The sequence below is a fragment of the Petromyzon marinus genome, chromosome 36 (genome assembly GCF_048934315.1).
Source record: "Petromyzon marinus isolate PM22_M1 ecotype Great Lakes invasive population chromosome 36, UKy_Petmar_22M1.pri1.0, whole genome shotgun sequence".
In the NCBI taxonomy this organism is placed as follows: domain Eukaryota; kingdom Metazoa; phylum Chordata; class Hyperoartia; order Petromyzontiformes; family Petromyzontidae; genus Petromyzon; species Petromyzon marinus.
In genome coordinates, this window is record NC_133702.1 from 197,415 (window position 1) to 211,352 (window position 13,938).

Consider the following 13,938-nt stretch of genomic DNA (forward strand, 5'->3'; position numbering starts at 1 on the left):
CGCCGTGGCAAGGTGGTTGGTGGTGGTGGCGGCTGAACACAGCACGCATGAGGGGAGGAAGGAATTCCGAATCGGAGCAATGCGAAGAAGCGGAACGAGAAGTGTAGTGACCTGCAGTGTGGTGAGTGGTCAGTGAGTGGTGGTTGAGTCGGTGTGTGTCACTAAAAGGCTTACGCGCCCATTGTTGTCTCATAAAGACGTGTTTATTGTTAGTTTAACACCACGTAGGCTTTCGCGACCAGTTTATTGTTACGAGATAATTTTGAGTAAAGTCACCTAAAGACTGCATAACTATTAGGGCCTCAGGGAAGCAAAATAGATGTTTACTTTTAAAAGTTAAGTAAAAAAATGTATGACCAATAACATGAATCATTTACTAATTTGTCCAGGAAAGCCATGCTGAGTCCTCGGAATCTCTTTCAGGATGGTCCTGCATTTTTTTATTTTAAGATGTTTCGAGACTGTTGATATCATGGGACCTCTTTTGCCAGTGTCAAAATATAATATAAGTTTTCCCCTTTTTTCTGGCAACAAAACAGTTGTAAGATGTTAAAACACCAAACTTAAACATTTTGCGAGGAATCATGTCTGCATTAACCACAGATACTTGTGGCTTTGATTCCTTGCAAAAGGTATCAGTTTGGTGTTTTAACATCCTAACACAGGGGTGGGCAAATGTTTTGACTCGCGGGCCACAATGGGTTCTAAAATTTGACAGAGGGGCCGGGCCAGGAACAGATGGATGGAGTGTTTGTGTGAACTAATATAAATGACGTGTTAAAAATCATTACATGAAAGGATTTGGCCTTTAACAGGTAGCAAAGCATGTATTTGCAAGGCAATTTAACAAATTGCACTAACATGAACAATACAAAAACGTCGTAACTCCCGGTCGAAGTGCGCCATCTAATGGGGAAATGAGGGCATTACAGGAGAAAGGTAAAATTTAATTTAATAATAATATTTGGACAAGTTCGGCAGGCCGGATTAAAAAGCCCAAGGGGCCGTACTTTGCCCATGTCTGTCCTAACACCTGTTTTGTTGCCAGAAAAAAAGGGGAAAACCTATTCTTACGGTGTTTATACACGAGGGGAAAACACTATTCCCTTACGGATGTAAACAGATGGCGAAAAGTCGACTTGCTGTTACTGCCTTCCAGCGAGTCAGGCCATGGTCGTTTGCCACTTGTGCTGTGATCCACCAACCCTGGCTGCCTCCCTGCAGTGCTGCGGCATAGCCAGCACCGCCTGGCTGAGAGGAATCGTACCGAACTTACAATCGATGTCAACTAACTTGGCTTAGCTCAAGCGAGCAGCTCGCCATCCAGAATGTTGCAAATTCAAATCCTGGTTGAGAGTTGACTCAGCCCACCATTTCTTCGGGGGTCGATGAAATAATAACTTTACGGGGAAGCCAACAGCGGTTGTCCTCTGGGTCGACTCACTCCCGCTACACGAATGAAGAATTTCCACCACTGGCCAATGGCTGTAAAGGGGAGTATTGTTCATTGGAGCAGGAGCTCGCTCGGACTCGACACCGTCTTGGGTACTTGGTGCCCATGGGAGGTGAACGTGGCACAAACACATCCCTCTCGCCCCTCTTACTGTGTGAACGCAATGCAACTGTAAACACCAGGAGAGTTATTGCTTGTATTTATTATGAAACAAATTAAAATACAAAAAAAGCATACAAATGTATTTCATGTTGTAGCACATCGGAAAAGTGGAGTTTGTTCAACTCTTTGGTAATCATCTGATTTTAATTCCACTGTATACCGAGTGACACTGATCGCAGCCGTTCCTTTTCAGTGTTGCTGTGGTGCTGACTTCCTTCGGCTGGCGAGCCAGGGTATGGCTCCTCTTCAATGCTCATGGGAAAGAAGCTTCGCAACATTTGTGATCCACCAACCCTTGCCTTCACAGGGCTAGATTACAGGCTACGTGCATACCCACCAACACCCTGCTCTAAATTACCAATGGCACGTTCTGGTAATTTACAGTAGAAATATGTGGACGGCTATATAGACTTTGGAATTAAGGCTGCAAGAATGATGAGTTCAGTTGATGTGTAACGAGCTGAGAACTCGACAGACCAGAATGAGTCTCACTGCAAGAGTGAGAAGGGTAAAGCAAGGTTGTCATTATGCTTGTTTAACCAGGAAAGAGGGTCCTGCCAAGTTTTGGCAGTAGGGGGCAATGTTGCTGCTATGTGTGATCCCAATTCAGGAATTTGTAGGTAATCTTTTAGCATTGGGATGTTTGGCCAATGCCAGGAAACCAAATTCAAGACAGAGGCGCCAAAGTCAAACCCAGGCGCAACTTGCAGTGTGGCCACAAGCATCACCACAGGCGCCACCACCCTGCTGCACAGCGAGTGGAGTGAACGCGCATTTGAAGGCAGCAGAGACGCGGACCGCCCACCCCATCGTGCACATTGGTGATAGCGCTACTCTTTCTTTGAGCGCATTGCTTGCGCGGGCCTGGCTTGCGGCCGCACGAGCCTCCAAGGCACCATCACGACTGTGACGGCCGCCAGCAGCAGTAACGCGGCGTGTGCGGGGTGGTAGGCCAGCCAGCTGAGCGCAACGACGGTCACCGAGAGCGACACGGCGCCGATTGCCGCAAACACCGACAGGCCAAGGTTCACGAGGTCACGCACCAGCGGCAGCCAATCCACTGCAGAGGCCAAAGGAACACACGCACACGCCCGCCCTCAACGTCTTAGTCGCCACCACACACTGCTCGCATTTCGGACAAACATTCACGCAGTTCTCACTCGATCTTGGTTAATTCCATACAAACACCCGCAAATCCGGCACGTCTACAGTGTCCCTGCTGCTGCTGGCCGCGTCATTTCTTACCGAGCGTGTGGACGATGTTGACCATGAGCCTGATAGCCACGTACATGAGAAGCAGGCCGGCGACACGCAGTGCCCAGCTCAGCTGCCGGTTGCTGTGGTGCTCCAGTTCAAACAGCTCCTGCGGGGAGGGAGAGCCATCAATAAAGCACCATCGCTTTGAGACCTGGAGCGCAAGTGCTACAGAGGAAGCAGCAGCATTGGTGGCCCTAACCTCTTGACCTTGCATAACAATAATCAGCGTCGTCCTGGAGTATACAATTAACAAAATAAACAAGCGGATAATACACGCTGCATTCACATCCCATCGGCCACACGGCCACCTGGCAGTGCATCACGACAGTAGCGTTGGTTCAACGCAAGCAAAACTCTGGACCGGTTTCGACATTCAGTGTCTCATCAGCAGAGTGAGGCTTGCGTCACCTTACAAATAGTTGTCTTCAGAGTAGTTTACCACACTCAGTGGCTGAATGACAGCAGGAGCTCCTCCATCCCTCTTTTCAGTTTAACCACCGGCCGAGTGGCTCAGCGCGAGTGGCTCACAGCAATCGGAATGTTCTGAATTCAAATCCTCACTTGGGGTCGACTCAGCGTGTGTAATCGTCCCTCCAGAGTCAATAAAATAAGCACCACTTTGTGGGGAAGTCAACAGGGGTTATCCTACGGATAGACTCACCCCCACCATATGAATATGGAATTTCCATCACTGCAGGGCTGTGAATAAAGAGGAGCGTCATGCCTCGATGCTCACTCCGACATTTACCCCATTGAGCTGGGCAATGAAAGCCCAGCTCCGTCGCCCCAAGTAGCTTGGCGGCGACGCCCGTGCGCCACAATGAGAATCATCCTGGGCTCGATTCCCAACTCGGGTGCCTCTCTGTACATTCGCCCCCAGCCCTGCATGGGTTTTCTCCACGTTCTCCAGTTTTCCTTCCATCGCTAACAACACACAATGTAACTGTCACTGGCTAAATATCTCGATGCTGAAAAATGACCTGCAATTTACTCAACTAGGACCACACAGCAGCAGCAACAACGCCCCCGCCTGCAAAAAGTTGGCAAGACCTTTCTGAAAGAGTCTTGAGACTCGGGAAGGCAGCTTTCCCGGGTAAACAAGTTGAACAATAATGATCAAGAAGGTGTTTATGTAGTTGTGCTGCCACAAGCTTGGGCGGTTTGCAGCACCTGGGCAGAGAATCGGCCCGGGTGGAGGAGAGCCAGGGAGCTCCCAGACTTTGTTGCGTGAGCCACCAGCTGCTCGCCTAGCTGCTTGGCGATGATGGACACCTGCACAGAGACACGGCCAATGCTGGGTGGGGCCTTCAGAGGCCTACAACAAATACAAAGATTCCCGTATAGCTTTAACAAATTGTTGGGGCAAGTTGTGTTAGTGAGCACCTATGAAAGGCAAAACAGCACACGAAGTGGTGGGTGGCCAGCACACTTGGCTGCCTTTGTCTCCCCAGTGGCGATGTTTATAAACCGCACTAGATACTCATTTGAGGCTGAGTTGACCTGAGGGAGGCCCAGGACCGGTTCAGACAATGGTCACTAGTGTTGGCCACGAGCGGAAATCAAACTTGGGTCACCGGATTCGTAGTGCAGTGCGCTAACTGCTGCATCACCGCTCCTCACAGAGGCTGACAGCCACACACCCACACACATCGCCAAGCACACATCCCAAACGTCAAGCGGCCAGCAACCAAATGAACTATTAAAATAGTATAAACTAAGCGTTAACACGCTTCTTGACGTTAGCAAGGTTATTCCTGAAAGATCTTGGGGAAAGGAGAGAATGTCAAGGAATTCCAGTGAAGCAGTGTGAGGGACGAAGCAGAGTGGGTGGTGAGTTATTTGTTGGGTGGGCGAGTGGGTCTGAGTATGGGTGAGTGGGAGAACGAGTGCTTGAGATGTTGTGGTGTGCAGTGTGGTTGGTGAACATGGTGTGGATGAATGAGGTGAAAAGGTCAGTGTCTGGTCAAACGAGTCCTCAGCACGGGTGGGAGAGTCGAGGAGTGATGCTCACAAGAGCACAAAGTCTCTCATATTTCGTAAAAACTACAGCAGACAGCTGTGTTATTTCGCTTGCGGTTTCACTTTCCTGAATCAGTTTGTCCCCCCGAGTGAACACTCCAAATAAACCTCGTACCTCCTCACCATCCTCTCCACTCGAGCCGGCAGAGGAAAAGGACACGCGGAGGTCGCCCACCTGCGCGTACTGATCCACGCCACACAACAAACACGCCAAATGCATGTCCATGCTGCAACACGATGCCTGGCGGCCTTCAAAACAAGTGAATGCGTTGACACGGCCCAGCGGTGTTAAGCTGGCCGCTCATTGCAAAGGTTCGCAGTTATATTCTCGCAGGCCGCCCCGGTTAATACTGCGGGTGTAATGAAGCGCAAAATACTACACGCCATCTGCTTCGCAGTGCACGTTGAAGATGCAGTCACGTCCTTTCAAAAGAGTCGGCGATCATGTATTGGCGTCACGTTCCACCTTTGTAAAATTTGAACAAATGACACTAAAATTACTCAACTAGAATCAGACGCACAGCAGCATCATCACCCCTGAGTGTGAAACCTCTGCAGACTGCGCCTGGGAAACACAGCAGTGCCTTCCTCTGCGTTGGTCTGGCGCTACGAGAACGACAGTGCCCGTACTAAAAGCGCTCGTTATTTGTCTTTGACTTCCTCGGCAAATAGCGGCCGCGTTGCCTCACCTGGCCCGGGTGGTAGCGGTGGTAAAAGTGATTGTCGTGGATCTCCGTGTCGGCATTGGGCGGACTCATCCCGAGCAGGGCTATGGGCCGGAACCAGGTGATCTTCTCCAGGAGTTCTGCGGTAGAGCACCCGGCGTGACCGTGAACACCGCTCACCCCGGGACACCGGGAATTTGCGCCATTCTCACGCCATGAACCGACCGAAGACCCTCCCTGTGAGACATGAGGCCTGGCCCGACGCAAAACAGCACGACGCACAACAACCACGGGCGTCGTTGTGGGGAATGGAAGAAACTAGACAAGCAGATGGGAGGCTCCTGGCTGCATGTCTCCACGCGAAAGACGCAAGTGGTGCAGGGCCAGGATCAACGGTCACCTGCAGAGAGGAGGAGCCGGCCCACGCGCGCGTCTGAGGCCACGGCCGTGAGGCTCTCCACCGCCATGATGCTGCAATACAATCACATGCGCGGCGTCACGGAGCACGGCGCAGGGTGGTGGCGGTGAGGTCAGAACACTCGCACCATGCTTGTTTAATATGATTAAGGTACCAGGTAGGAGTGGTCTGCATCTTAGCACACAATATGTAAACCTAGCGCAGCAGGATGGAAAAGTGGTGATGCTGGTGCCTCAGCAAGAAGTGTCTTGATTCAATTCAATAATCTGTTAAGAATCTTGATTTGAAGCTTTCGTGACTGCAGGAATCCATACTCTTTGGTTCTTTCGGTAAAGTCACGTAGGTATGAAATAAAATAAATCACGACGTTTCGGGCGCAACACAAGCATCCGTCATCAGGTGAGAAAGCATGATCTGCTGCTGAGGTTTGAAGTGGGTGTAGCTCAAGGGTCATAAAGAAGTGGGCGGGGCGAGTGATGTGAATGTGAGAAATTAGCATGTAACTGTAAGATCGGAGAGCGGCCTCCTCGACGAGTGCATGGAAGTGGCTATGTTAATGTGAGATTAGCATGTTAATGTAAGATCGAAGAGTGGCCTCCACGAGGCAAGAGCGTCAACGCAAGAGAACCACCGCAACAGTGGCCATGCCAGTGAGACACACTGCCCATAACACAGTAAGAACCAACGATACATCGAGGCTAAGGGAGCAGTAGTGGCCATGGTAGTGAGACCCCAGCCCGTCAATGCAAAGGCATCCCACAGGGCAATGCAACTCAGAGAGACGGAGATAACAGCCAAACGGCAGGAAGGATGTAAGCATCACAGCGAGTTATGACTTTACCTGGAGAGGCGAATCTGTTAAGACTCTATACACAGGAATCTTTGTGTTGTGTGATGCTGTGGTTGTCAGTTGGTAACAATGCTGTGGTGGCTGTGTGCCATGCTAATCGGCATTACCCTCATGGCACTCACATTCGCCACATATGTATGAGGGAGAGCGGAGAGGTGAGGAGAGAATGGGGGGGGTGAGCGGGAAAGTAGCGCTAGGTCACCTGGGGTTCTGGTGGCCAAACTCTTTGTCGAAGTTGCGGCTGTTGACCACGTCGCTGCGCCACTCTGTGTCTGAAGAGACAACGCGACCGACATAGCCAGTTGTTTGGAATGCAGCGGGGATATTTATCCGACGTGAAGATCAAGGGATGAGGGACGAGTTCAGCTCTTCATGGTGGTGTTTCAGCTCTGTACAATTCAGTGTTTCTATTGGTAGTCAGGCTCCCTTGCAACTGCGAGTGTCTCGTTGGAGACTACCCCCCGTCAGGTACAGCTCCTGGTTCTACGCAAAGCCATTGAATACACAACAAAGAACGACCACAAGTGCCGGCGAGGAGATGCCCTCCACGAAGGCACTGGCGGCGTGTTTGTGCCGAACAGGCAAGGAGCTGGGCCCCAGGCAGACACTCACCATACGAGTACCTGGCTTCTCGTTTCACCTCGCTCCCCTCCTTGTACTCCCTGCACAACGAGAACGCACACCGTGACGCAGCGTCACGCACCGACAGCCCCAGAGTGGCCCCTGTCCAGCACACAGCATTGCAACAAGACGCGGCCAGGAGAAACACCCAACCCCATGGCATTCCAGAGGGGTCCTCTCTGGACGAACCGATCTCACTAGAGCAGACATGGGCAAAGTACGGCCCCCGGGCCGTATACGGCCCGTTGGGCTTTTTAATCCGGCCCGCCGAACTTCTACAAATATTATTATTAAATAAAATTTTACCTTTCTCCTGTAATGCCCCCATTTCCCCATTAGATGGCGCACTTTGACTGGGAGTTACGACATGTTTTTGTATTGTTCATGTTCGTGCAATTTGTTAAATTGCCTTGCAAACAAATGCTTTGCTACCTGTTAAAGGCCAAATCCTTTCATGTAATGATTTTTACACGTCATTTATATTAGTTCACACAAACACTCCATCCATCTGTTCCTGGCCCAGCCCCTCTGTCAAATTTTAGAACCCATTGTGGCCCGCGAGTCAAAAAATTTGCTCACCCCTGAACTAGAGCCAGGATAAATATGCGTGGTAAACGTGGCGATTGGCGAGTCCGGCGAGCGCGTGGTGAATGTGGCGAGCGGTGTGGTCGGGTCAGCACCTGCTGTCGTCGTGCTCCACCCACTGGTACATCTCCACGTGGCGCCGCAGCTTCACGGCGTGCACGCGAACGCCGTAGTTGGGGTCGTACAGTGGCTGAGCGAGGCAGCGAGATGCAGCGCGTTAGACACCCATTACCGTCATTATTTTTACCATCGTTATCACAATCATCGTCATCTTTGCAGTCATTGTAATCACCAATACCATCATCACTGTCATTATCATTGCCGTATTTGTTTTTATATAATATTGATATTTTAGTCATTTGTTTTTGTTGCTGCTGTGCTCACGGCACCACGGATCTTCCGTGTACAATGGCTAAATAACCGGGTAAACGGGACCACCATCCATGTAACAAATTAAACCAAAGCAAAGTCACTCGTAATGCTGCAAAAGAAAGCATGTTGAGCATTTTTTTTTCAGACAACCGGGAAATCAGGCCAGAACCGGCACTAATAATCGCCCAAGCTCTGTGGTTCTATAGTGGGATGTCTGGCCAACTTCACACATTAATGTTTATATGAGTGGGAAGAATATGGAGTACCTGGAGAAAACCCACCCTTTATTTAACCAGGATAGGTAATAAACCCATTGAGATGTACGACCTCTTGCGCAGCATCAGCAGCAACGACGGCACGGAGGACAACAGCAGCGCGCAGCAGTCTACATGGCGGCAGCAGCAGCAGCATTCATTCAGCAGTGGCACGTAGCAAAACAACAGCACAGCAGCTGCCACTGTACAACTGCAGCAGTGGCGGTGTGACATCGTTCAGGTTTTTTTAGGCCCCATGCTGCTTGTTTAATGTTCTGGGGCTCAGTTTTTCTCCTTGTAATGTAACCCAGCAGCAGCTGCTGGTGGAATGGAAGCAGCAGCTGCTGGTAGAAAGGAAGCAGCAGCGAACCTTCTCCGTACGAATCGGCCCGGACAGGTGGACAAGCTGCCCATCGAACTCGCTCGCCACCGAGCCCAGGGCCTGCGGGAGGCTTTTCACAATGGCCAGACCCTCGTCCAGAGCAGCGGCAGTCTTCACGGCGCGTCCCTGCACACAAGCACACGAGCACAGAGACACGAGCACACGGAGACACGGGCAGTCGCACACGGAGACACGGGCAGTCGCACACACAGACACGGGCAGTCGCACACGCAGACACGGGCAGTCACACATACAAGCAGTAGCAAGCGGTAGCACACAGACACGAGGTACAGCCAGGCGCATGTGGTTGCACGCGTGTTAGTGTGTAAATGCAGATTTTTTGGCTTGTTTAACCAAGAAAGACTGAATCTTCACTTTTTTCAGGAGGGTCCTGCCACGTTTCCGCAGTAGGGGACGATGCTGCTCTGTGATCCCAACTGAGTCACTTGCAGTCAGTTTTTAAGCATTTGGATGTTTGTCCAATACCGGTTACACTTTGTGGGTTTTTCAGGTATGGGAGGAATCCGGAAAACCCGTAGAAAACTCATACTGAACAGGGGGGAGAGAGAACATGCAACCTCCACACAGAGAGGCACCCGGGTCTGGATTCGAACCCAGGGATTTCTTGCCCTGCGGCGCGAGTGTCACCACTGCGCTGCCCCTGAGTGAGACGGAACACGTCTCGCCCTCCTTCGGCTTTCCGCTCGTCAGCGCCGTGGGTGCGCACCTCGTTGGTGACGAGGAGGAAGACGGCGCCCAGCAGCAGCAGCGCGCCCACGGCGGTGCCCACGGCGCTCCGCCCCATGCGCTCCAGGAACCCGGTCGCCTCCATGGTGTGGGGGGGTGCAGCCTGAACCACCACGCGGGAACAACCGCACGGGAACCACCACGTGGGAACAAGTCACAACACATAAACAAAGTCAGAAGAACCAGTAACAAACGTCACTAAACACATAGGAACCAATAATCACAACACAGGAACGAACCAATGTAAATGCAACAACATGTGAATGATGAGAACTCCGTCGCAACGAGAGATCCTGCAGCCTGGAACCCAAGATAACAGCACGCAAAGTGTGGGTAACAGTGGGTTGGTGGTGTGCGAGCAGAAGGGTGGATCGGGGAGCGGTTAGCGAACCACGCAACGAACCCAGCGAACCGAGTTCGATTCCGCTAGTGACGATGAACTGGTCCTGGGCCTCCCCTAGATCAACTTGGCCTTAAATTAGTGTGGTGCGATGTGTAAAACATCGCTAATCGGGAGACAAGCGGCTGGGCATGGTGCAAGCCATCCACCCGGCCTTCGTCGGTGCTACTCGCTAACAGCACTTGCCCCCAACAGTCTTTCACGGACACATGGGGGGGATCCTTGTTCTTCGTGGTTGAGAGTCAATGAGTGTGCGAGGGGGAATAGAGAGAGAGGAGGTATAGAGAGAGGGGGTACAGAGAAAGGGGGGGTATAGAGAGAGTGGGGGTACAGAGAGAGAGAGGGTATAGAGAGAGAGGGGGTACAGAGAGAGAGGGGTACAGAGAGAGAGGGGGTATAGAGAAAGGGGGTATAGAGAGGGGGTACAGAGAGAGAGGGGGTACAGAGAGAGAGAGGGGGTACAGAGAGAGAGGGGGTACAGAGAGAGAGGGTACAGAGAGAGGGGGTATAGAGAGAGAGGGGGTACAGAGAGAGAGGGGGTATAGAGAGAGAGAGGGTATAGAGAGGGGGGTATAGAGAGAAGGGGTATAGAGAGGAGGTACAGAGAGAGGGGGGTACAGTGAGGGGAAAAAGTATTTGATCCCCTGCTGATTTTGTACGTTTGCCCACTGACAAAGAAATGATCAGTCTATCATTTTAATGGTAGGTTTATTTGAACAGTGAGAGACAGAATAACAACAAAAATCCAGAAAAACGCATGTCAAAAATGTTATAAATTGATTTGCATTTTATTGAGGGAAATAAGTATTTGACCCCTCTGCAAAACATGACTTAGTACTTGGTGGCAAACCCTTATTGGCAATCACAGAGGTCAGACGTTTCTTGTAGTTGGCCACCAGGTTTGCACACATCTCAGGAGGGATTTTGTCCCACTCCTCTTTGCAGATCTTCTCCAAGTCATTAAGGTTTCGAGGCTGACGTTTGGCAACTCGAACCTTCAGCTCCCTCCACCGATTTTATATGCGATTAAGGTCTGGAGACTGGCTAGGCTACTCCAGGACCTTAATGTGCTTCTTCTTGAGCCACTCCTTTGTTGCCTTGGCCTTTTGTTTTGGTCATTGTCATGCTGGAATAATCATCCACGACCCATTTTCAATGCCCTGGCTGAGGGAAGGGGGTTCTCACCCAAGATTTGACGGTACATGGCCCCGTCCATCGTCCCTTTGATGCGGTGAAGTTGTCCTGTCCCCTTAGCAGAAAAACACCCCCAAAGCATGTTTCCACCTCCATGTTTGACGGTGGGGATGGTGTTCTTGGGGTCATAGGCAGCATTCCTCCTCCTCCAAACACGGCGAGTTGAGTTGATGCCAAAGAGCTGCATTTTGGTCTCATCTGACCACAACACTTTCATCCAGTTGTCCTCCGAATCATTCACATGTTCATTGTCAAACTTCAGACGGGCATGTATATGTGCTTTCTTGAGCAGGGGGACCTTGCGGGCGCTGCAGGATTTCAGTCCTTCACAGCGTAGTGTGTTACCAATTGTTTTCTTGGTGACTATGGTCCCAGCTGCCTTGAGATCATTGACAAGATCCTCCCGTGTAGTTCTGGGCTGATTCCTCACCGTTCTCATGATCATTGCAACTCCACGAGGTGAGATCTTGCATGGAGCCCCAGGCCAAGGGAGATTCACAGTTCTTTTGTGTTTCTTCCATTTGAGAATAATCGCACCAACTGTTGTCACCTTCTCACCAAGCTGCTTGGCAATGGTCTTGTAGCCCATTCCAGCCTTGTGTAGGTCTACAATCTTGTCCCTGACATCCTTGGAGAGCTCTTTGGTCTTGGCCATGGTGGAGAGTTTGGAATCTAATTGATTGCTTCTGTGGACAGGTGTCTTTTATACAGGTAACAAGCTGAGATTAGGAGCACTCCCTTTAAGAGTGTGCTCCTAATCTCAGCTCGTTACCTGTAAAAAGACACCTGGGAGCCAGAAATCTATCTGATTGAGAGGGGGTCAAATACTTATTTCCCTCATTAAAATGCAAATCAATTTATAACATTTTTGACATGCGTTTTTCTGGATTTTTTTGTTGTCATTCTGTCTCTCACTGTTCAAATAAACCTACCATTAAATGATAGACTGATCATTTCTTTGTCAGTGGGCAAACGTGCAAAATCAGCAGGGGATCAAATACTTTTTTCCCTCACTGTATAGTGAGAGAGGGGGGGTATAGTGAGAGGGGGTATAGTGAGAGAGGGGTATAGAGAGGGGGTATAGTGAGAGAGGGGGTACAGTGAGAGAGGGGGTACAGTGAGAGAGGGGGTATAGTGAGAGAGGGGGTATAGTGAGAGAGGGGGTATAGTGAGAGAGGGGGTATAGTGAGAGAGGGGGTGTAGAGAGAGAGGGGGTAGAGAGAGAGGGGGTATAGTGAGAGAGGGGGTATAGTGAGAGAGGGGGTGTAGAGAGAGAGGGGGTAGAGAGAGAGGGTATAGTGAGAGAGGGGGTATAGAGAGGGTGTAGAGAGAGAGGGGGTATAGTGAGAGAATGGGTATAGTGAGAGAGGGGGTATAGTGAGAGAGGGGGTATAGTGAGATAGGGGGTATAGAGAGAGAGAGTGTAGAGAGAGGGTATAGTGAGAGAATGGGTAGAGAGAGGGGGTATAGTGAGAGAGGGGGTATAGAGAGAGAGGGGGTATAGTGAGAGAGGGGGTATAGTGAGAGAGGGGGTATAGTGAGAGAGGGGGTGTAGAGAGAGAGGGGGTATAGTGAGAGAGGGGGTATAGTGAGAGAGGGGGTATAGTGAGAAAGGGGGGTATAGTGAGAGAGGAGGTATAGTGAGAGAGGGGGTGTAGAGAGAGAGGGGGTAGAGAGAGAGGGGGTATAGAGAAAGGGGGTATAGTGAGAGAGGGGGTGTAGAGAGAGAGGGGGTATAATGAGGGGGTGTAGAGAGAGATGGGGTAGAGAGAGGGGGTATAGAGAGAGAGGGTGTAGATAGAGGGGGTATAGTGAGAGAGGGGGTATAGTGAGAGAGGGGTATAGTGAGAGAGAGGGGGTATAGTGAGAGAGGGGGTATAGTGAGAGGGGGTGTAGAGAGAGGGGGTATAGTGAGAGAGGGGGTGTAGAGAGAGAGGGGGTATAGTGAGAGAGTGGGTATATAGAGAGGGGGTATAGTGAGAGAGGGGGTATAGAGAGGGGGTATAGTGAGAGAGGGGATATAGTGAGAGAGGGGGTATAGTGAGAGAGGGGGTATAGTGAGAGAGGGGGTATAGAGAGAGAGGGGGTATAGTGAGAGAGGGGGTATAGTGAGAGAGGGGGTATAGTGAGAGAGGGGGTATAGTGAGAGAGGGGGTATAGTGAGAGAGGGTGTATAGAGAGAGAGGGGGTATAGTGAGAGAGGGGGTATAGTGAGAGAGGGGGTATAGTGAGAGAGGGGGTATAGTGAGAGAGGGGGTATAGTGAGAGAGGGGGTATAGTGAGAGTGAGAGAGGGGGTAAACGTCTCGTACCCGCTCTCGATGCGCCATGGTTGGCGGTCTGCGCATGCGCAACTGGCGCGGCTGAGGGGAGGGGCGCAGTTCACGTTCCTCGGAGGGGGCGTGCGCCACGTGGCAACGTCACGGCACGGGTGGCGCATGCGCAGTGATGCGCGAGACCGCACGCGGTCGCTGGTGTCCACGTGCTGGCGCGGGTCCCCCCCAGAGGTTTCAGTAAATTTATTTTGGTATAGCCCTGTGAGCCATTCGGCTCTTGAATC

The 13,938-nt window shown here is 51.1% G+C and overlaps 1 protein-coding gene and 1 long non-coding RNA gene across 2 annotated transcripts; one reads left to right on the plus strand and one right to left on the minus strand.

The window, feature by feature from the left end:
• The first annotated feature begins 8 nt into the window (after positions 1–8).
• LOC142930065 (uncharacterized) lies at positions 9–5,013 on the plus strand. Its single transcript, XR_012946018.1, has 2 exons — positions 9–121; positions 1,809–5,013. It is a non-coding gene; the product is annotated as an uncharacterized LOC142930065 (long non-coding RNA).
• On the minus strand, positions 1,636–13,797 carry TMEM43 (transmembrane protein 43). The gene is made up of 12 exons (XM_076071980.1): positions 13,691–13,797; positions 9,766–9,888; positions 9,027–9,164; positions 8,126–8,220; positions 7,437–7,486; positions 7,027–7,096; positions 5,957–6,027; positions 5,581–5,696; positions 5,007–5,075; positions 4,043–4,144; positions 2,861–2,978; positions 1,636–2,675 (listed from the first exon to the last, which is right to left on the minus strand). The coding sequence occupies exons 1-12, from the start codon at positions 13,724–13,726 to the stop codon at positions 2,446–2,448; spliced, it is 1,218 nt and encodes a 405-aa protein (XP_075928095.1). The 5' UTR covers positions 13,727–13,797; the 3' UTR covers positions 1,636–2,445.
• Positions 13,798–13,938: the final 141 nt, after the last annotated feature.